This window comes from Electrona antarctica (assembly GCF_951216825.1).
Source record: "Electrona antarctica genome assembly, chromosome: 8".
Classification (NCBI taxonomy): domain Eukaryota; kingdom Metazoa; phylum Chordata; class Actinopteri; order Myctophiformes; family Myctophidae; genus Electrona; species Electrona antarctica.
In genome coordinates, this window is record NC_136789.1 from 10,745,078 (window position 1) to 10,769,568 (window position 24,491).

At 44.9% G+C, this 24,491-nt stretch overlaps 1 protein-coding gene across 1 annotated transcript; it reads left to right on the top strand.

The window, feature by feature from the left end:
* Positions 1 to 5,807: 5,807 nt before the first annotated feature.
* Positions 5,808 to 24,294, top strand: grxcr2 (glutaredoxin and cysteine rich domain containing 2; the record flags this gene model as incomplete). The annotated part of the gene is made up of 5 exons (XM_079508016.1): positions 5,808 to 5,864; positions 6,694 to 6,877; positions 14,639 to 14,751; positions 20,039 to 20,341; positions 24,109 to 24,294. The coding sequence occupies 5 exons, from the start codon at positions 5,808 to 5,810 to the stop codon at positions 24,292 to 24,294; spliced, it is 843 nt and encodes a 280-aa protein (XP_079364142.1).
* Between the last annotated feature and the right edge of the window lie 197 nt (positions 24,295 to 24,491).

Here is a 24,491-nt window from a genome sequence, read left to right on the forward strand (position 1 = left end):
TGTCTGTCTGTGTGTCAGTCTGTCTGTGTGTGTGTCACGCTGTAACACCACCCACCCGCCACCAGAGGGCAACTGAAATTGGAACGATACAGAGAGGTCTCTGTGTGTGTGTGTGTGTGTGTGTGTGTGTGTGTGTGTGTGTGTGTGTGTGTGTGTGTGTGTGTGTGTGTGTGTGTGTCAGACTGCCACAACAGCTTCGTTCGCTTCCTGCGTTTACGCGTCTTACTTGTTTACATACTGTATAGCCAAAAAAAATAAACCTAGTGACAATGCAATTGCCATGGCTCTTCACACTGCCCCCTCTCCCATGGAGGGGAGCTGTTATGTGTGAATGTGTGCTGTTTTTGGACAACAGTTTGGAATTCATCACGTAACTCCTGCCAAGCTTGTCACCAAGCTCAGGGAGCTGGCCTGCGTCCAAACTCGCAGCCGAATACTGGACTTCCGGTTGGTCCTTCTCACCAGGTGGAGAATGGGCAGCACCATCAGAGCCATTGACCCTCAACAAACACAGGAGGCTCTGAGGACTGCCTCTCCTCTAGTCCCATGTGCACTCACGGCTGTGCGGCCATGCACAGCTCCATCAAGAAGACAAAGGAGCTGATCGTTGACTACAGGAAGCTGAGAGGATGGCGTTGCCGTGCTGGTGAGCTTCCCTTCCTCCAGGACAATACGGCAAGTGGTGCGTAGCTAAGTGGATAATCAAAGACACACTTCTTTGTGCCACTTGAAGTAATAGATCTATCCCTCTAATAGCTCTATGTTGTTTCCTCAGCACTACGTTATATGTTATGGGTTGAGGTGGCGGTTGGGGTTAGAGTTGGGGTAACCTATATGGCTGAGGGAATATACACACCCTCCCACTGACACACTCTGCTGCGCTCTGCGCCATATGCATGCACAGCTCGGCTGGCCCTCGCTCAACTGCGCTCGCACTCTGAAGAGAGCGCCACAGGGCTCAATCAGTGCAGTTCATGGGCGAGCTATCGCTAACAAGAACATACTAATGTGTTTGCTCTCCATGAGCTGAAACCCTGAAGGAGGGAACTTTTCCATTATGCTGCTTTAGGCGTATGCGCTGGGTGAGCAAGTTTCGTTAAATGAATAAGCAGCCATTTTGCCACACCTCCAGATGGTGATGACATCATTGCTGCCATTATTTTATGACCATTGTTGGACATTTTTTGTGGCTGTCTTTGCTTTGCTTTCTTCTTTATTTCCCAGCCACATCCTTGGTTTCTGATCCTGACACGTAATTGTGAAGGTTACAGAGTGTATACAATTGAATTGGTTCTTCGTGGCTTAGGCCAGTCAGACTGACGACAGAATTGTTATTTACATGTGTCATGTGCGGAGGACAAATGTGAAAATAATTTAGGCTATTAATAGCGACAGACCATTTTTTCTGTGGTAATTGCAAAACAAATTGTATTCTCTTTTATGTAAAATATGGTATAGACACAAAATTATAGGGGAGGAGACCACAATCAACAGACAAGAGTTGCTTTCTCCACCCAAAGTGTGCATGCATGGTGCAAAGCAGAATTCACGTTTTGAAGTAAAAATGTAATTGATGAGGCATTATAGGCTATCTGGGCGAGTGGAGCTCTGTTTCTGGTGTAATTTGTGGAGCTCAATGAGGCTTGCTGTGCAGCTTAACATCTACCACATTATCATCAGCGCTCTCAGAGTGACACTATTATTCTCCAATTTCAATCCGTATGCCATCGGAGCACACGCCCGCCGAAAATGGATTAGGGGAATGATTACCTGGCGTTGTGTGTGTTTACCTGGGAGATGAAGGTCGTGTTGCATACTCTAATCGCATTAAGCGGCACAGAGGCATAAACAGGGAGATTACTGAACATATGGGAATTGTTTGCGTTCAGGTGCAGGCGGTGGGTTGGGGGGGGGGGGGGGGGGGGGGTCTTGATGGGAAGGGGGGGGTGGGGGGGCACACAGAGAAAGGTTTAGGCAGCAGTAGTTTATAACAGGGAGCAGCAGGAATCCTGACATGTTCAATGATTCTCTTTCCGCGATGCACTCCAAACAATTTCTTGCTTGAGCGACCCCCTAAACCCTCACCCGTCCCCCCGCCCTCCTACTTGTTCTGCAATCTGATTAAGTCCACTTTCGTCTGGGTGGCCAAGAGACAACGGGTCTCTCTCTCTTTTTCCTCTCCTCTCTCTCTTTCTCTCCCTCTCCTAAACTGTTTGCTCCCGGAGTTTAATAACAGTCATCTGTAAGGCTAATTGTAAGATTGATCTCGACATCCGTGGGGGTTAAATGGCAGCCATTTGTTCGATCAGTGTTCCTTCGCTGAAATGGCCTCTCGCAGATGCTAAAAGTTGGCGATGCCATCAGCGATTTTCAAACAAACGATTCTAATGCTTTCCAGAGGGACCGTGCAGATTTTATGTGGAGTACTGAGTATAGGCTACCCATGGATGGAACACAAATATATGCGCAGGCCTCTATGGCACAGGCATACACAGGCATGCAAGCACACACATGCCCGCCCACTCGCACACCCACTCACTCTCACAGTCTCCCACACGCACATGCACGCACACACAACTTTATTCTTGAGGATTGCCACATGGCTCCTATAGCATCCATATTCTGGATGCTAGGAAAATAGCTTGTAGAATCTACAAGCTACCATGTAGATGGTTACTGTCGACAAAGATATTTATTTGGTGAAGAGGGAAAAGAGGAACCTGTGTGTGTGTGTGCGTGTGCGTGTGCGTGTGCGTGCGTGCGTGCGTGCGTGCGTGCGTGCGTGCGTGCGTGCGTGCGTGCATGCGTGCGTGCGTGCGCGTGCCAGGAGTCAGCACAGCTCCTTATCCAGACATCAGTCATGTCAAAATGTAACTCCCTCCTTACTGGCCTGCTGGCATGCGCACGTAAGCCTCTCCAATTCATTAAAAATGCCACAGCTCGCTTGGTCTTCAACCAGACAAAATTCTCACATCCCCCTTCTCCGCTCCCTCCATTGGCTCCCGGTCGCTGCCCGCACAGAGTAAAAAACTCTGATGCTGGCATTCAAAGCAACCAAAGGTATATGGCACCCCCATATCTTGCAAGTCTGATCGAACCCTACAAACCCTCCTGCGCGCTCAGATCAGCCAACGCAGGGAAGCTGGAAGTACCTACACTAAAAACGCCGGGACAACGCTCCACACGTCCCTACAAACTCTTCTCCCTTCTGGGTTCAAAACTATGGAATGCACTTCCCATTGCAATCAGAACTGCAGAGTGCAGACTCACTCCCAATCTGCCGCCCTAGGCTGAAAACCCATCTCTTCAGACTCCATCTTAGCCTGTAGCACTTTGCCCTAGCCCCGACGACCTTACAGGCGTATGCAAAGGTGCAACTTATCTAACTTAGATAGAAGTTTATGTAGACGCTATATAGTATATATGCATAGTTTCATTATATATATTTTCCACTATATCACACTACTCAGCCTCCCTGGGAAAGTTTACGCCAAGGTGCTGGAAAGGAGGGTCCGGCCGATAGTCGAACCTCAGATTCAGGAGGAGCAATGTGAATTCCGTCCTGGCCGTGGAACAACTGACCAGATCTATACTCTTGCAGGGATCCTGGAGAATGCATGGGAGTATGCATATCCGGTGTGTTTTGTGGATTTGGAGAAGGCAAACCTCCCGGGGGACCCGGTCATATATATGACCGGGTCCCCTGGGAGGTCCTGTGGGAGGTGCTGCGGGAGTAGGGGGCGAGGGAGACCTTGTTGAGGGCCATCCAATCTCTGTACACCCAAAGCGAGAGCTGTGTTCGTGTGCTCAGCAGTAAGTCGGATTTGTTTCAAGTGGGGGTTGGCCTCCTCCAGGGCTGTGCATTGTCACCTACCGGTATCCTGTTTGTGATTTTCACAGACAGGACCTCGAGGCGAAGTCATGGCGGAGAGGGTATTCGGCTTGGTGAGCTAAGGGTTGCATCACTGCTTTTTGCAGATGATGTGGTCCTGATGGCACCATCAGTCCAAGACCTTCAGCTCTCACTGGAGAGCCGAGTGTACGGCGGCTGGGATGAGGATCAGCATCTCCAAATCTGAGGCCATGGTTCTCAGCAGGAAACCGGTGGATTGTGCAGTCCGGGTAGGGAATGAAGCATTACCCCAGGTGAAGGAGTTCAAGTATCTCGGGGTCTTGTTCACGAGTGAGGGGAGGACGGAGAAGGAGATCAGCCGGAGAATCAGAGTGGCAGGGGCGGTATTGCAGCCACTGTTGTGAAGAAAGAGAGTTGAGCCAGAAGGCAAAGCTCTCTGTCTACCGAGCAATCTTCGTTCCTACTCTCACCTATGGTCATGAAGTGTGGGGAATACAAGCGGCCGAAATTAGTTTTCTTCCACTGTTAGGTTCTTAGCTTATGTATGATTCATGATGACTATTTTCATGTATAGTACCATGTTTTTGTTCTTGGTTACTGTAAATCGCTCTGGATTAAGAGTGTCTGCTAATGGCCCGTGTGCGTGCGTGCGTGCGTGCGTGCGTGCGTGCGTGCGTGCGTGCGTGCGTGTGTGTGTGTAATAATCATACAGTACATGTTTGAGCTATCCACATCCTATCTCAGAGACACAGAGACTGTAGACTGCAGGTACGGGTACATAACACTGCAAGCATGACACTTGCTGTCATAGCCGTCTTAAATAATATGCCTTGCTGAACAGTCCTAGACGTGTAGGCTCCTGCCGTCTGCTATTGTATATTGTTATTACTGTTGTATTGCTGTTATTGTGTGATTTTGTTTGAATGGTTGTCTGATATGCACTGTACAGAGAGAGCTACTGTGGGAAGTAATATCCCCTTGGGGACAATCTAGAGTTTAAAGAGCTTACTTCCTAACTGTGTTTTTGGCAACTGCGACATTGCAATTTCCTGAGGGATAGATAAAGTGAATCTGAACGTAAGTGCATTTTACTTTGCTATGATCTGAAGTCCTTGTAATCAAAAGATCAGTTTTGAGTTTCCCGGCTATGACAGCACAGCAGCAGACGTGAAATGTCACACTTAGTTTCCAACACTGCCGGCATGCTTGTTCCTGTTCCAGCAACAAGCAGTCCTCTTGAAACACTACTGTACACGCACACACACACGCACACACGCACGCCGGCACACACACACACGCCGGCACGCCGGCACGCCGGCACGCACGCACGCCGGCACGCACGCCGGCACGCACGCCGGCACGCACGCACGCACGCACGCACGCCGGCACGCACGCACGCACGCACGCACGCACGCACGCACACACACACACACACACACACACACACACACACACACACACACACACACACACACACACACACACACACACACACACACACACACTCAGGCGGGTCTGAGGCTGCCTTCTATTCTGGTGGGCATGATTATTTGATGACGAAGCTTCTAGTTTCCCCACCGGCCTTTTGTCCATGTGATCCCGCCGTGAATAATTGAACACTAGCGGCTAGCAAGGTGGGCTCCTCTGCTCGGCAGGTATACTCTCAACGTTCAAACGACAGCATCTCAGTCAGGTCTCCAGCCAGCGACCGAGGACGGGCCATTCCACCATAACGCTGTGCTCCTTCCTCGTACATAGTAGCTTCCTGGTCGTACGCCTTCAACCGGAGCCTCCAGCTATCCATCTATACAGCTATACTTTCATCTGCTCCCTGGCCCTGACGTCCGGGGCACCACTTTGTACAGCTCAGGATTGCTTATTGGCCCCCATTGGGCAGAAGAGTTTTTGGACAGAGTTTTACATTCCTTCAACCTCGCCACCTCTGTCAGGCACCATGGACGACTGCCAGAGGAAAGTGAATCAGCGCCACGAGGGCACCAAGCCCAGAAAGGTCAGTTATCTCAATGTAGGCCTTGACTACTAGTCTTTTTAAACTCTGGTTCATCCTATATTCTGAGGCAAGCATTCACTAAAAGTAGCAGATCTACAAACCTCACAAATTTTCGTATTTGTCGAAAACAGGAGGAGGCCTATATTGACCATGGGGTCAACTAAGTATAGCGTTTATGTCACAGTCTGCTCCTCGGTCCATGGACATTGACTGTCCTTTAATATTTCGTTTTTTTACTTATATTAACATATTTTTCATTCAGAATGTTCTGTATTTGTCATGTGTTCTGGTTGGTTTTGGTTTTCTGTTACTCTGTTGTTGCCTTGGTCTTGTGTATCTTATTTTGTAGTATTGTTCCAGACAGTGTTTACTGTCTGCCTAGTTACTAGTGTACCTGCCTTGTCTAACCTTGGGAGTTGTTTCCACCTGTGTCCTTCACTGCTGAGTGCTAAGCAGGGAGGCACTGCATGGGTCCCATTTTTCAGATTCTTTGGTATGACCCGGACGGGGATCGAACCTCGACCTGCCAGTCTCAGGGCGGGCACTCTAACCACAAGGCCACTGAGCTGGTATCGCATATATATTAATGATGGAGATAAAATATAAAAGAAATTTGCAAAAGTATCCAATGTTAATGCAAAGAGGCTATAATACACGCTGCATTTTGAGCTTGCAGATCTGCTACTTTTGATACTATGTCACCCTCACTAGTAGCCTATGAGCAAGTAGGGCATTCATTTAAAAAATAAAAGAAAAAAACCCACAAAAAGTTTGGATAATATTATGTGGAAGAATGAAATGTCAGCTCAACTCTTCATCTCTTCCCCAGGTGAGGTTCAAGCTGGCGGCGTCCTACAGCGGCCGGGTCCTGAAGCACGTGTACGAGGACGGCCAAGAGTTGGACAGCCCAGAGGAGAAGTACCCCCACAGCTTCATGCACCGCAAGATCCCCCCCAGCCACCTGGAGGTGGAGCAGCTCCGCGGCTTTGAAGGCATGCCAGACGACCAGCAAGGTCTGTCACTTTCTGCTCAATCTGGGAACCCATTTGGTAAAAAATAAAATAAAATGCCCCTCACCTCATTTTTAATGACTCTGGCTTCTGCCCCTTTCATATAGTCCACTTCCTCCCGGGTGCTCCTCTAACAACAACACTACATGTTTATAGCAGTGGTGCTGTTTTGACAGATTACTTTCTGCCTTAGGTAACAAAAATCACTTCATCAACTAAATAACCCATTTGGGTCGCAGTGAAGTTATATTGAACTGATTATGAGGAGTTAAGGGTTCTTCACTGCCTCAAGACATGTGCAGTTACAGAAATGAGTAGGCCTAGTTCTGTAACTTCTGTTCCACTTAAACCCTTTATTGTAGGTAAAATGGACCTGAGTTACAACTGTTATTTTTCCCCCGTCTACAGTACCAAATCTCTTTGACAGAAAATATAGCCAATATTGAAGGCACGGTGGCTCCTGCAGTCGCCCACAGCTAGAAGCTTCTGGGTTCGATTCCCGCTGCCTGGCGACACTGTGGGCGCTGGGGTCGTGTTCTCTCCTCCATGTCATCAGTGCCCATACCCTAGTGGGGTTTGCAAAAGGGCCTTTCTGTGTGGAGTTTGCATGTTCTCCCGTGTCCCTAGGGTAGGTCCAACCGGGGAACCCCCCCCTGTCAGGTGAAAAGAAGCGTCTTGGACTCATCATGCATAGAAGGAAGCATGAGGTCAGTCCGTTGATCTCCCCAGGTTTGCAGAGGGAGTTTAGCGCTCAGGATTATTAGATAATTGACACTGGGAGAAAAAAATTGTTGCAAAATCGTGGGATAAAAATGTAAAAAAAAAATTATATATATAGTCAATATTTTTGCCAGGTGAAAACTGGCATACAGCACATTTTCTTTTAGCGACCTAGTCATAATTGGCTGCCCCTAAGCCAATGGGAGTCTGAACCCATTCTCTGAAACTCCGCCTAAGCCAATGGGAGTCTAAACCCATACTCTGAAACGCTTCCTAAGCCAATGGGAGTCTGAACCACTAGTGCTCTAGTCTGAACCACTAGTGCCCAATCATGATTGGTTGCCTCCTAAGCCCTGAAACGCTGCAACGCGGAAGTCTGAAGTTTCTCTGAACCCAGACTCTGCAACGCTGCAGCGCCGAGCGAGTGACAACAGCAGCTAATGCTATGAGCTAACTGAAGCTACAGGAACGCCATGACAGTGATTGAACCAATGGCTGGAAGGTTGTGACAGAGAAACATACACAACACGTTAAAAAAACAATAATACAAAATAATAGGAAAGGAGGTGTCATTCTTGTTTGTTTCTGAAGGAAGTACATGGGTCTAAAAGTGGATTTGCTGGATGAGAGGGGCCTCATTGTTAGACCTACTGGTGTTATATCCTATATTAAAATTGCATTGTGGGTCAATGTTGGGTCGACGATTGGTGGACATTGGGTCGTCACAAACGTAACGTTGTCCATTATGTAGAAGACTACTATTCTAGCACATGGTCAGTTATATAAACAGTTTTCCCCAAGTCGTCGAAATGGGAAGTATATCTATAGACCTCGGTCTGGGGACCTCGGTCAACGAAGTACAGTAGGATTTAAGTGGTAACATTCATTCTCTGGTCAGCCATGTCAGCCATTTCCCTGGAGAGGCCCAGCGTGCTCCAGGGCTCCTCGCTGGTGCTTCTCTAAAGGCCTCGAAGTAGGTCAGTGGCCATTAAGGCATGATGGCCTTCTACCTGTGGCTGCTTCCTCATTCCTCAGGCCTTTCAACGCTCTCCCTAGAGGCGTGTACTGTGAAGTCCATCTCAATGGGGCTGAAGGCACCATTGTGGCTGCGGGATGCCTCTGTCTGTCCTCAACACACTTCAAAGCCTTGTTTGAGTGTGAAGAATTTGAAAAGAAAGAAATAGCGAAAGAAATACGTTTTTCACCATTCCTTTCTTTTCAAATTCTCTCTTTCTCTTTTGTTATTTGCTGCCTCCCTCTGTGATGGCGCAGGTGTGCAGAAGACCCACTTCGCCCACTCGTCTGCGGGAGCAACGCATGTACCGACATGTGTAGACATTTTTGTTGTCATATATGCAAGGGATAATCAATGGGGATAATCAATTATTGAGAAATAAACCCTGACAGCTTGATTAGGTGGTCTTTATCACCCGTATCAAGTGATCAAGTATACCACGGACGCGTTCAGGATTTTCAAGTGGGCCTGATGCAAAAAATGCTATAGTCTTTACTACGGAAAATACGGTTAATATTCTGGAACTGCAGTAGAAAATCAAACACCTGCCATTATATTGCCTTTACAAACATTTCTGATAAAGCTTTGTCTTGAATTTTATTTGAGATGATATGTGGTTTCTCAGTTTCTGTTTTGAATTCCTATGTGCGAATGATAATAAACCAGAACAAAACAACACTTCTCCATACCTCCGCCCACCCACACTCAGCATCAATTCAATCTGCCTTTGGACCTACTATCTCTCTCTCTCTCTCTCTCTCTCTCTCTCTCTCTCTCTCTCTCTCTCTCTCTCTCTGTCTCTCTCTCTCTCTCTCTCTGGTGACAAGCTCATGTGGAGCAAGGGATGAGGGAACACATTGAGGAAATCCATCAGAGAAGTGTGTGTGTGTGTGTGTGTGTGTGTGTGTGTGTTTGTGTGTGTGTGTGTTTGTGTGTGCGTGCGTGCGTGCGTGCGTGCGTGCGTGCGTGTGAGAGAGAGAGAGAGAAGATGGGGGACCATAGCAGAAGGGTAGTATAATTCCCAGACGATCTCTCTCCCATGATGTGCTAAATGTTTTATTTTGCAAGAAGACCACCCCATAAACCCCATCTGCTATTCTTTAATAGCCATGATGACACAGATGCTTTCCCGGTTTTAATGGGATAAGACCTGCATCTCACCCATATCATATGCATCTCACCTGTCCGTGCTACAGTATGTTGGCCGTATCCAGTAATGACAGAATTAGGTTTCGGTCTTCTATGGCAGCGGTTCTCAAAGTCTGTAACTCTGTGTGTACAAATATGGGTCCATTTGTACACCCTCAGAGTTATGGGGGTCCTTGAAATTAAAACGTTTGAGAACCACTGTTCTCCTTGTACTATTTTCTTCCAGACAATGAGAAGGACAAAGGCTTTGAAAGATGTTATGTCATTCCTCGCTCCACTGGCCTCTTATTTGGCCTCATTTGCTCAACTTGCAAGTGCCAAAGACTCTCTCCGGGGCCTCTGTGACCAATGGTAAATGATTTGGCTTAACAGGTTTAACTCCAGCAGGTCTCTGATAAGCATTAGAAAGAGCACTCTGTCTTTTCTTTGAGGATGGACTCTAGACACCGGAGGAGGGTAATTCAAACCAATCCAAAGAGATGTTGACATCTGAACTCTGCGGCTTGTACACTGACAAGATCCAAGTAGAGGCCGAATGTGGCAAGTGGGTTTGCTCTCATTATTCCAAACTGAACCGCTTTGACGTTTCACTTTCGCCCTGCCAGTCTTTCTATTAAATTATTGATTTTCAACTGAAGGAAACATCGCTGTCAGTTGGGTCACAAATTCAATAATAAATTGCATCCTCCCTTTCCTTCAGTAGTTTATTATTTTTTTAAAGATAATGTCTAGCAAGCTTTTCCTTTTTTCCTTTTCTTTAGACAGAATAGTACAGGGACAAGAAACAGGAGAACAGTGTAATTATGTAGTTAACGTCTGCAAACCTACAGTATATACTGTCTTTCCCTCTGAATCTTTACGCATTGGTTGTCTGTGTGCAGTGCCTAATTTCCTAACAATTCATTCCTGATCACAAGCTGTCATGGTCAGTATCATGTCAGTATCATGGTCAGTATCATGTCAGCATCATGGTCAGTATCATGCCAGTATCATGGTCAGTATCATGTCAGCATCATGGTCAGTATCATGCCTGTAATCATGGTCAGTATCATGTCAGTATCATGGTCAGTATCATGTCAGCATCATGGTCAGCATCATGCCAGTAATCATGGTCAGTATCATGCCAGTATCATATCAGTATAACAGTCCTGTTTTCTTCTTTTTACATCACTTGCCTTGCTTGGACTGTCGGTCACTCTTTGTTGGTCTCAAATTGGGGCCTGGCTCTGTAGAAATTAAGCTTAGTGTAATGTCAATTAATCAACAATATAACCTAAACCTGACTAGTAATATAGAGAGCTGAGCCTATCAATTGCCAGTAATACAGCAGCAGACTAACTCATCCATGATCCCCATAAACAACCAGTAATCATCTCCAAATTATATACTGTAAGTGGGATGGGGAGACAGCAAGGGACACATCGGTATCTACAGGAGGAGGTCATTTTATACATACAGTAAGCTACCCACTTCACATTGGAAAGTAACATCCTAACTTAATGAAAAACATTACAGAACTAGAAAAAGTGCCCTTCTGGGCACAGGTCTCCACCAGGAGGATAGGACTGTGTGAGATGTTTGACAAAATGTTTAGGAGTAATATAAATATGTTTTTTTGTTTGTTTGTTTTTTGCAACAATTTTCTTAATTTTGTTGAGGAAATGCAGAGCCAGATCACTCAAAGCATCTCTGAAGATAGAATTCTGGATGAGTAGGACATTTTGAACGAAACGGGCCACTCCTGAAAAATCAGTGTAGAATCTGAGAAATCCAACAGACTCGTCTTGATCACATGACTACAGAGATCATGTGTACCGATTTGTGTGAGATTTGGATGAAATCTGTGCGACTAACATAAGCAATGTGTTTAGCAGAAATCGGCCTCATGGTGGCGCTATAACCGGCAGATGTGGAGGGATGTAGTGACAATGTTTTTCCATGGGCGCATGCATAAGTTGTATACAGATTGATGCAGTTATAGCTAAAAACAGGAATTGGCCTGTTATAGCGCCACCATGAGGCTGATTTGGAAAAAAATTAGTGGCATGTCGTCCTCGGCCTAGTGGAAATGTGCGTGTATAATTTCACGGAAATTGCACACTGTGTTTGTGATCTGTGGCATTTTGTTCGAAACGGACCAATCATGTGAGCTTTGGAAGCCAATATTAGCCAATCAGGATGGAAGATGGGAAATGGTGCAGATCCTGGTTGATCACATGACTATGGAGATAGTGTATACCGAATTGTGTGATGTATGGATAAAATGTGTACGAGTAATCTAGAGAAATGTGTTTTGCCTATATCGGCCTCATGGTGGCGCTATAACAGGCTGTAATATTTGGGGCAGAGGTTCGTCGTTGGCATCCAGGGAGTGTGTGTGCAAAGTTTGGCATGGATCGGGTCAACGGTGGCGGAGATTAGCTGGTAACGGACGGAAGGAAGGAAGGAAGGAAGGAAGGAAGGAAGGAAGGAAGGAAGGAAGGACGGACGGACGGACGGACGGACGGACGGACGGACGGACGGACGGACGGACGGACGGACGGACGGACGGACGGAGTGCAAAACATACTCTCTCCCCATGCCTTCGGCCTGGTGGAGACAATAAGGTCATATTAGTGATATGTCAACACTTTCTAGAATGCTTACATAAGGTGCATGAACAAGCTTGGCAATACGTTTAATTGCAGTCTTGTGATTTTCAGATATCTTGTGTACAAGCAGACATTTTGGCCTAATGGTGGTGATAGAGGAAAGGTGGACCTTGGAGGACCCTGATGTAAAGTCTTAGTAGTTTTATTAGTTTATTCGTTTTTGGACTTTTACTTGCATTCTTGTTTGTCTGTCTTGTTTGTTGTAACCTGCCTTTTCTTACCTCCCTGCATTATTGTAACCGTAGTCACCTGTGTTATATTTGCCTGTTGACCTATCCTAGTTGTCTTTTTCAGTTCACCTGTGTCTAGTTAGTCTTTCTCTATATAAACTTAACTTAACTTTGGTCCATTATTTCTCACCTTTAATAATAATACCAATCGGTATTTTATTTTATATCATTTGTGTAACCTTTACAATGAGGTACAGCTTGTAAGGACCAGGCGTTTGTGGAATGAGCTACACTGCTAAACGTGTGGGTCGCACCCCCAAAAAAATTGCTGAAATGGCAAAGGCAAATGGTTTGTATTGCTTTGAGTTGCTTAGTGGATTGGATGATATTGCACTCTCCCACAGTAATCAAGAAAAAACAACACATATTGGCCATTTTTTATATGTCCCAGTGTGTTCAGTTCCTTGTCACTTTATCGTCATAAATAATGTGGTCAGTTCTTGTTTGTCTTCTATAGTATCTTTGAAGTTCCTTGTTATTTTCCCAGTGTGTATTTTGAGATTAAAACCTCTTGACCATTCACTTCTCTGTGGCTGGTCGAGTCCTACACCTCTGTGTCCACACCGTGACAGTGTTGGTGTATTGTTCTACAGTACCATTGTGTTACGGTATACATATACGCCATGTGCCTGTGTGTGAAGCTGGTGTATTATTTAGTAATATGCTACATACAGTACTGTAAATGAAAACCCTTGTTTCAACTGCTCCTACTTTATTAATTATTTAACTTTCATTTTGTAATGGAAGTCACTGGGGCTTGGGTTGAAATGTGGAGCCATGCGTCACAGAGTATGTCATAGACCAGTGGTTCCCAAACGTTTTAACTCGAGACCCAAAGGAGAGCTAGGTTAGATGTTTGCCCAGGACCCGAACGATGCAGCATAGCAGATCTGCATGCTTCACGCCACGCTGGGAGCTTGTAGAACGGCTATTTTCACCTTTCACTTTTTTTAATGGATTTCTTTTTTAAATCTATACAATTATTTGAATGTTGTAATTTAATGTGTTTTAATGTTAAAAAAACAATATTATATTATATATATATATATATATATATATATATATATAATGTAGGAAAAGAAAATGGGATTTTTACTCGAGTTGTGACCCATAGAAATTGGTCTGTGACCCACAAATGGGTCCCGAGTCCCGACTCAGTGTTTAGACTGACTTTATTTTATGACTGACATCACAGGCTGTCCACAGGAAGTCTGAAATCCACATACTGTAGGAGCCACGCAGTTCCCATGTGACTACTTGGCTTTCACATCATTAGCTTTTTTTCTCAGTGAAAAGTGTTAAAAACTGATGGGCCCATTTCAACGGGCGTGCGTCTCCAGGGATGAAATACATTTGATTCAATTAAGAACAACAAGAATACACGCTGCACCACGACAGACTAAGCAAATAGAAAATCCATCTTTATGCCTAGGACGCTGCAGTGTGCAAACACACACCAAAGTAATTATAGATTGAATTATAGATAGATATTGCTAACTACCTCATGTATTATCCCCATGCACCACTTCTACTGTATTGGTTTGTCACTTACAATATGTATAGTACTAAACTGTGTGTCTGTATTTATAAATGTAGGGTCAACGTGTGTGTGTGTGTGTGTGTGTGTGTGTGTGTGTGTGTGTGTGTGTGTGTGTGTGTGTGTGTGTGTGTGTGTGCGTGCGCGTGCGCGTGCGTGCGTGCGCATGCATGCATATTCCTATTTGTGAATACAGTAAAATCCTCAGTGTTCATTTCACTCTGAGAGGGTAACCTAACCAAATCAACCACAGGTCCATTTGGGACAGCGAAGTAGGGCATTCATTATTTGAGTTGTGTTGTGTTGCGTTGTGTTGCGTGCATGTAAGTTATGTAAACACATCCAAAGTTGAAATGTGGAGATACAAGGTTTCTGCCAGACAGCAACGATATTAAGTGTTATGTACTGTATAGGTGAATGTTGTACCATAGTGTGCTCAATGTGTGATGTTCTTTTCCCCAGACATGTATCCACCAACAGGACTGATCGCCCAGCGGATCAACGTGTACAGAGGGGTGGGAGCTTACAGAGCTGCTGCTGCAGCCCAGGGGGAACCCGTCGAACCAGAGGCCAAGGTAACGTCAAACATGGGCAAACACCTATGCCTATAATACCGTACAACATTTCAAGTTTGTGAAATATGTCAAAGCTTGTATGTCGGTCCTAGCACCGATTGAGGTCCATATGGCGGTGCGTGCATACGGTTCCAATTTCTGAACAGTGTCAGGTGCCAGTGTGACTGTTGCCTTTAGGTTGCACACAGGCAGGCAGTTGGGAGTGGGCAAAGCTGTACCTTTCTGGTCTGTTCGTTTATTAGCCAGATTGTCCAGAGGGAATAGCTTTTTGAGGGGCGCTAGCCCAACCTATATACAGCTGTTGTCCCCACACATCTCAATATTTGCCATTGACAATCACTGCGCAAAAAGCATGGAATTTGGATGTGTATATTACAGGAAACTCCTGTTAAACTTTCCAACAAACTCCGGTAAACTACCGAATTGTACCATCACACCTGTATATTACCGTATATTACTGATTATGCCTGCTAAACTTGAGGTTTACGGGCAAATCTAGTGCCCAAAACTTCTCTTTTCACGCAGTGAATGAAAGGAGAAATTAGGTCAAATGTCCGCCAAATATGATGTATGATGTACGATGACAAGAGCGCCCCTCACTTCACACAGGTGTGATTTTTGAAGTGCGCTAGCCCCTCATATATACAGCTTTTGTCCCCACACGTCTCAATATTTGCCATTGACAATGAAAGGAGAAATTAGGTCAAATATCCGTCAAATATGACGTAACTTTGTGCCAACACAAACATTAAATGCCATTGACAATTAATTGAAAATTTAGATGTAGATTTAGAAGAGCAAATCGGCTAACCAATCACATAAATTTAGTTCAATTCAGTTCAATGAAAGGAGAAATTAGGTCATATGTGCCTCAAATATGATGTAAATTTTGTCCACACACATTGCCATTGACAATGAAAAGAGAAATTAGGTCAAATGTCCGCCAAATGTGACTTAAATGTGTGGCAACACAAACATTAAATGCCATTGACAATGAAGGGAAAATTGACGTCATATGTAGACGAGGAAATCGGCTAACCAATCACATAAATTCAGTTGTTCATGAGATGATGTATGATGATGTATAACGATAAGAGCGTCCCTCACTTCACACGGGTGTGATTTTTAGTTTTTAGCAGCCTACTGTCAGAGGGTACGGACGGAGCCTTTGGCCATGTGTTAGCGTCTGGATCTGGAACAGTCTGTGGTTCGGATGGTTTATAGGATCTTTGATAATCCAACAAGCTTTGTTGACACACTAGCCACTTGTTAATAGCTTATATTCTAACTGGACTGCAAAAAAAGGGGAATTCTCACCAAGTCAAGGTTAATTTGTGTAGCACTTTTTATTATGTAACAAAACTGATGTGCTAGCTAGCCTCTAACCTAAACAAAATGTGAAATGATCTCATCATATAAGCCATAAAAAACAACCATAAAAATATAAAGTGTACGTTATGTTATACAGTACTAGAGTGTTGCGTGGCTGTAGAGTGGTGCATTTATAGATTTAATAATGTATGAAGAAGTTAATTCTTCACCCACCCCACTCCCACAGAAGAAGGGAAAGAGTTTCATAATGTCTGATGATAATGTTATGCACATACACAGTATATGTCATATTGTTGCTGCATGTGGCACAGTGCCACTGCTGTCCCCACCCATTACAGCATGTGACGACAGCGGTGGCACTGTGCCATTATACAACACAAGTGTTGGGTAACATCACAGGATCACGTGACCTAGCATCCCCACATTGATAATTTAGATGAGCAGTCTTGTCAGTGCAGCCTGTGCAGAGGGACATGCAGAGAGAGAGAGAGAGAGAGAGAGAGAGAGAGAGAGAGAGAGAGAGAGAGAGAGAGAGAGAGAGAGAGAGAGAGATGCAAGGGATATTCAGGGATGCCCATTGGAAGCAAACTCTTTTTCAAGGACAGCTGATCATAGCATATAAAACACAATATATATAATGCAAAACAATAACAAGTATAGTTGCGACCGATGGTCGCAGATAACTATGAAACCTTGCGTTTTAGTCACGTCACTCACAACAATCCCGTCACTCTGTCATGTCACCTAACTCAAAGCCCTGTCGCTGACCCCAGGCAAGCCCCCAGGTCATTGTGACATCAGCCCCCTGGTCACCCCAGGTGCCCAGGTCATCGTGACATCATCATGACATCAAGGACCATATAAGATAGCTCGAACCAGTGCTGGTTGTCTAGTTAGATCCCGCTGCAGTGGTGTCCAATCCAAACAGGGATGCAGAAATCTCTAACCACATTTGGGTTGTAAAGCCAAATATCCTGTCTCGTCCGGAAGGCAATGGAGTCTCTCGTGAGGAGCATAGCAAATGCTGCTAGCTCCCTAAACCTCGGATTCTTCTTATATATGATTCACTAGATACGTGTCATGATGACGATGTCAGCCAACTGAGTACATATCACCATGACGATGTCAGGCGTGTACGTGTATATCCATATATGAGGTTTCTACACTAGTCTGATGTCAGCGCTGGATATCGCTGTTGTCTCCATACATGGATCTATAGGTTGTCTCCATACTGTATATGGAGCTCTAGGTGAAATAACGAAGGCTTTCACCTTGAGCTCCATATATGGAGACAACCTATAGCTATAGCTGATGCCCCCCATGCCAAAGCGCCAGCGCTCGCCCAGCAGTCCGTCATCAACTAGGCGGATGCGTACACGCTTCTCGCCCCCCAGGCGTCTTACTGGTATATACTACTATAGTATATACTACAGTATATGCAAATACATATAGTGTTAATACATATTGTTACATGAAACAGGTGCAGTGACAGTCACTATGTAGTGTTGTGTCGTCAAGAAGCACCCTAAATGTCTCTATGGAGACCAATTGAACCTTATGTTTGTTCCATTTGTGTAGAGCATACTAAATGAAAGCAGTCTTTCCTTGTTCACTGTTTTTATGTGGACTGGTAGTAATGTGTGTCTATGAACGTGTTGAATGTCTAGCATAGCAGTAACCTTTGGTTCTAAAAGCGAGGATGATACAATTAAGTAAGCTTACCACACAAGGCCTTATGCATAAATAAAATACAATGTTGCTCAATACGAACTGCGCCCCTTGGCCAATTATTCTTACATATTTATATGAATCATAAATTATACATTGAAATTGACTTCATTATGTAGAATAAGGCTGCACGATATATACTTTCAGCATTGACATTGTAATGTGCACATGTGCAACAGTGACATTGTAAAGGATGCAATTTAGCAGACACAAATGGTGGTAGAATGATGATAAGGCCTTCTTGGTAACTGCCTAGTCTTGCTCGAACATTGTGCGATCACAGTGTTTTGTTGAGTCAACCAAAACTGCCTTATTTAACTCTAAACATTACTGCATTATTTCACGAATAGAGCTATTGAAGTTCACATTATGCAGATTGGATAATATGTCTACGCAATTATGTACTAGCAGCTATTTGCAATGCACATTGCAATAATTTAAAGGTGGTGAACACAAGCTTCATGGCTTCATGGGATATGCGTTCTGGGCAGCACAAAGTAAGCAAGTATCTAGTCCTGCTGCTGTGGCTCTGATCCTTAATTGTAGCATAATTTACTTTGAATACAGACAAGAGGAATGTAAGCTCCTATTTTGCTCTCATTCCCTGTCACCTTCGTTAAATAGCTGACACAGACCAAGTATCGACAGGGGCTGAGTTTAAGTGGGACATCCATTAAACAGGAAGGACGACAGCAGTTAAATTGTTCACCCAAAAAGCCTGTTTTTATTGCACTACGGTGACGGCAGCTTCATTAGTGCAGCAAATTGATAGAGGTCAGCTGTAAACCTGTTGGAGCGAAGCCTGGAGTTTATCATACTGTCTGTATAACTGAGATACTGTAAAATGCTTTGTGACTTAATTCTTCAAAGTACCACTTGTCACTCACTGCATGTTTGCATAAATAAATATTGCGGCACACTTGCTTTTTTGCTTGAAATAACCAAAAATTCACCCACTGTTTTACATCTGAAAATGTGTGATTTGGGTAAAATCAAACAAACAAACTTTTTGTGCCTAAGGCACATTGGGCAAGTCAACATCTCAAGGCACACCTGTATTCATAGTAAATGGTAAATGGTGCATTTACAGTATATAGCGCCTTTATAAAAGGTGCTTTACATAGATTGTGCATTACATTCACTCGTTCACACACACATTCACACACCGATGGCGGCGGAAACCATGCAAGACACCAACCAGCACATCAGGAGCAATTAGGGGTTCAGTGTCTTGCTCAAGGACACTTTGCCACTAACTCTGGGGGAGCCCGGGTTCGAACTGGAAACCTTGCGGTTGCCATCCAGCCACTCTACCCCTGTCACTATGTGCCACTTTGTGAGCATATTATAGGTCTGCTATTTTCTATAAATAAATGTAACATTTTGGCCTAGAAGGCCATTATAATGATATGTCCAAAATAGGGACAGAGAGTCTTATATGAATTATTTTAAGCCTGGAACCAAGCCATCCAGGCTCCTGGTGAATCATGACCATAAAACATGACCATTTGATTCTGTGTCAAAAAATATTTGAAACCGCAAAAATGCCAAAGTTACAATATGCTCTACAGAAGAGCAGAGACACTGAATGCAACTAGTTGTTTTAGTTACGGATACAGTAGGTACAAAATAAGTTAAGAGGATGTGTAGCTTTAATTGACCTGTTTTTACTTAATCATTGCTAACTTGCTTTTATATAATTTTCTTATGTTCTTCACTTTGTAACTCACTTTGTAAAAGTGCATATTAATATTGTAGTAGTAGTAGTATTAGGAGGTGAATCGGTGGAAGGTGGCAAGCTAGCACCAACCGACTCATTGGAGGCAATGTAGGGTTAATTGGGCCTCATGCGCCAACCGTTCTTAAGAAGTTCTTAAGAGGAAATTTGTTCTTAGACCCACTTAGGACATTTTTAAGAAGGTTTTGGGATCCCTCAATGTCTTGCCCAAGGACACTTTGACATGTGGACAGGAGGACGACCTGCTCTACCTCCTGAGCCACAGCCGCAGTAGCCACAGTAGTTTGCATTGTTTTTTTTAGTATGAAGCTGACTGGACTCATTGAGCATTATACCAAAACAAAGTATCTGGGGTGTGTGTGTGTGTGTGTGTGTGTGTGTGTGTGTGTGTGTGTGTGTGTGTGTGTGTGTGTGTGTGTGTGTGTGTGTGTGTGTGTGTGTGTGTGTGTGTGTGTGTGTGTGTGTGTGTGTGTTCCCTTTGTGTTGCAGTCTTCAGTGATGGACTTCGGTAAGATCATCATCTACACCAGCAACCTACGCATTGTCCGTGCGCCGCACAGGAGGCCAGAGACCAACAGACACCACTCGCTGGTGGTGACCCCCGAGGCGCCGGAGGTCGGCCTTCCACACAGGAGGCCAGAGACCAGCAGACACCACTCGGTGGTGGTGACCCCCGAGGCGCCGGAGGTCTGCCTTCCCCAGGCCAGGGAGAGGGGGAGCAGGAGGAAGGGGAAGGCCCTCAGCGCCCACGGGGTCCTAGTGGAGAAAGGGACCAGTGACATGCAGGACAAGGTACTGTTTACTGTACTGTACTGTACTGTACTGTACTGTACTGTACTGTACTGTACTGTACTGTACTGTACTGTACTGTACTGTTTGTGTGTGTGTGTGTGTGTGTGTGTGTGTGTGTGTGTGTGTGTGTGTGTGTGTGTGTGTGTGTGTGTGTGTGTGTGTGTGTGTGCGACACGCTCAGTTTTAGGTTTGTTACTAAAAGTGTGCATGATATTGAACTGTGTCAATAATTCAGAACAAATTTTAATCATTTATATCATCTACTTTGCAGCTTTTTGGTTTACTCACAGTCCCTACAATTGTATCTTTTTTTTAGTGGCGTTGACATCCCCGTCGTTGCTACCCATAACAAAATGAGTTGTTTGACAGCCTATAGCTGTTGAGTCTACAGTCAGATTTGTCAGTGGATCCAACTAATACAGGTGTACTGTATGAAGCCTGAGTTATACTTAGTTGTGTGTGGGTGTCGGCGTGTCGCTCACTGAGAATAGCCGATCACTTGCTTATTTTTGGTGAGCAACACCCACGCAGTATAAATAAGGCTGACGTCTAACATTTGTGCACGCACGCACGCACGCACGCACGCACGCACGCACGCACGCACGCACGCACGCACGCACGCACGCACGCACGCACACAGCTCATTAAAATAGTGGCTTTGATCCCGCCCACTTAGCAGTGTGACCAACGCACTTCTCTCCCTATCCGTCTGACTCCTTTGCCGAATGGAAACTGTAGTCTTTTTTTAAACACTATCTCCATCCTTTTAGTATGAACTGCTTCACAACAACAATGCTGATGTAACTTAAGACATTAGCTGTATAAAAAAAAGAAGAATCTCTTTCTTTTTTCTTTTTTTTTTCAATTTACGTTTTATTGAATTTTAATCAAACATACATGAACGACTGACAATTGACAAGACATACAACCGAAAACAAAACAAGACAATATACGTACAATACACACAAGGGGAGATGTCTGCCTCTCTTCTCTATCGATGAACATTCATAATACATAAGTATAATACAGGTGCATATACAGGTTAAACAGGTTTAACTGAAACTATACAAAATCAGGTCTTATGGTAGAAACATGAGCAATCCATCTAAACCAGTTATCTGTGAAGACTTCAACTTGACCTCTGAAGCTGAATGTAATTCTCTCCATAATAAATATACTATAGATTAAATCAATCCATTCATTTATAGTTGGTATTACATTTGTAAGCCACTTTTTTGTTAAGGCTTTTTTGGATGCTATAGAAGAATCTCTTTCATTCCCAAAAAAGCTAAGTTTTTCATGAATTAGAAACAAATTCAATGTTAAAAAAAACAAAAAAAACAGTAATGTCATGAAGAAAAAGAAAAATCTAAGAAAACAAAGGAGGAGTGACAATAGCCGATCTACATTGTATATACAACGTATATTGTGAGCTTGTAGATCTGCTATTTTCACAAGTTTGGGTCCTGGGGAGACATAAAATTTCTCTTTTGGGGGCTAAAAAGTTTGGGAACCACTAATCTAGAATCTTCAATCAGACTGCACTACAGTACTCGTTGAATATTAATAATTCTATAGTATGCTACTTCGTAAGGCATGTCCTATTATAAGCCTGGAACGGGAAAAAAAAACATTGCATGGATGCACCTGGAGGCTGGGACGTATCCTCAGTGATGTATCCCAAGGGCATCGGAGTATCGGGTCTCCCAACATCATACCCCTCACTCAGGTGAGGGGTATGATCAAGTCCCGACTTACGTCCCAGTAGCTACCCTCGATCAGTCCCATTAGGGAAAAACCAGGGCCACACATTCCGCTGCTCCAGAACTACTCTGCCGGTATACTGGGAGGTAGAACCATCCGGCGTGGCTCTGTGGGTTGACTCCTGGCCGGGCCCCTCCTATGCCTCACCAGGTCCACTCCTGCTCTCACCAGGTGCAGCCAGAACCTGTGCGTTGCACCAGATTCCCAGCACCAGACACTTCATTCGGGAGTGGTGGATTCTGCAAGCTCCACCTGCAGGGAAACGGTGGTGCCGCAGGCTCCCCTTTGCGGCTTGAATGGCCCTCCTAAAGGCCTCAAGTGGGCTGGGGCGCTAACCCATACTGCTCACCCGGGTGCCGTCTACATTCCGGCTATCACCCGTCTCACCGGTGGTCACCAGAATATTCCCGGTTGTCACATAGTCTATTTCTATGAGTCACTATAAATATCCCACTCAGCAAAGACCTCAGTTTAGACAGAGACCACCTCTGTCTCATATTCCCCTGCGTTCTCCTGTCTTCTCATTTGCACTCCTCTTTTATCTCTTTCATCCCCTGCACGCACGCACGCACGCACGCACGCACGCACGCACGCACACACGCACGCACGCACGCACGCACGCACGCACGCACGCACGCACGCACGCACGCACGCACACACACACACACACACACACACACACACACACACACACACACACACACACACACACACACACACACACACACACACACACACACACACACACACACACTTCCATCAGCCGGCTTGATTGTGCTACAGTAGTAGTAGTGACTGTTATATATATATAGTGTTAACTGTGAACAGATGACGAGGAATTTGTGGTTTCGGCTGCCCCTTTACAACCATGCCAGGATACTCTGTAGGCTACTACTATACTGTCTATTTTAGTATAGACTCACACTGCTCTATACTGCTACTGTATACTGTACAAGAAATCAATTAAGTCCTATACTTTAGTATTTTATTGTCCAAACCCTAGTGCATTTTTCATCGTGTCATTCACACCCATATACTGTCCATTATATTCCCATGCAGCAGTTTGTGCTTTGGTGGTTCCATTTTGTGCTACTTTCTTCTCTCTTTATAACCTCCCAATCTGGATGTCCAGCATCTGTGTGGAGTCAAGAAAACAGATGCTAGAGGATAGATGCTGGTAGATGTGCACCGGGACGACGTCTACATGCGAGATGGAGTTAATTACTTCCTTCTGGTGCACGGCTGCACGCTGACTCACTTTCGCTACACACGTCTCACATTTATCGTCGCTGTCGGGCAGAAACCTCTTGTCTCCATATGTCGTAAATCAATGCCCTGCTTCATCATAGGATATAAGATATATAGGATAGGATAGGATTTTAAAAATTGTACACCTGAAAGTGAAAGTGGTTAAGTATCTGTGGTTTTAAAATGTAATCAATGTACTAAAATGTTAACTGAAACGCATCAGGTTCTAAATACACCGCATATAGCACAGTTGCTAATTTTCATCCGCAGTCCTCACAAGAAACACAAAACGGACAGACAGTCAAACAGTGGAATACATTTACATAACATTACATAGGGAACACAGCATGAAAATAAATACACCTAAAATAATCATGAATGGTTGCAGCTTTGGTTTTCAAGCAACCATTTTTTCAGATTGTATTTACAAGAGGGAAATGTAGCACAATCCCTTATACGCAGAGGAAGGCCATTCCATGCTACAAAACCCTGTACTGAGAGGACATTTTGGCCGAATGTTGTTTGCCGGTGCGGCACTTCGCAGTCACCTCGATGTATATATATATATATATATATATATATATATATCCTACCCCCTCTCCTCTCTCACCCGTCCCTTTCATCCCTCTGTCTCTATCCCACACACGTCTCTCCTGTTTCTGTGCCCATTCCAACTCCCCGTTACCCCTTTTCGTGCCTCTCTCCTCCTCCTCCTCCTCCTCCCACTCATGCATTGTGTTTCTTGTGCCCTGCAGGAGGTGGTGGTGAGCTGCTGCCAGCATTGTGGGGGCTCAGGCTATGGTGCCCCCTGCTCCCTGTGCCATGGCAGCAAGCTGTCCATGCTGGCCAACCGCTTCAACGAGTCCATCAGCTGCCTGCGCTGCCGGGCCTGCTACCCGCACGGCCTGGAGAAGTGCCAGGCCTGCTCCCCCGGCAAATAGCACTGCATGGGCAGTCCCTGTGACCCGCAGACGATAGAGAGAGAGAGAGAGAGAGGGAGAGAATTTGTGATACTTGCATCACATCATTGTGAAAACTACATCAACTTTTCTGTCGGTTCGGCAGAATTGTCTTATTTCACAGTAAAAAGAGGAGTGACAGTTTGTGAGCCCATTTCAGTGGTCCACAAGGGGAGCTT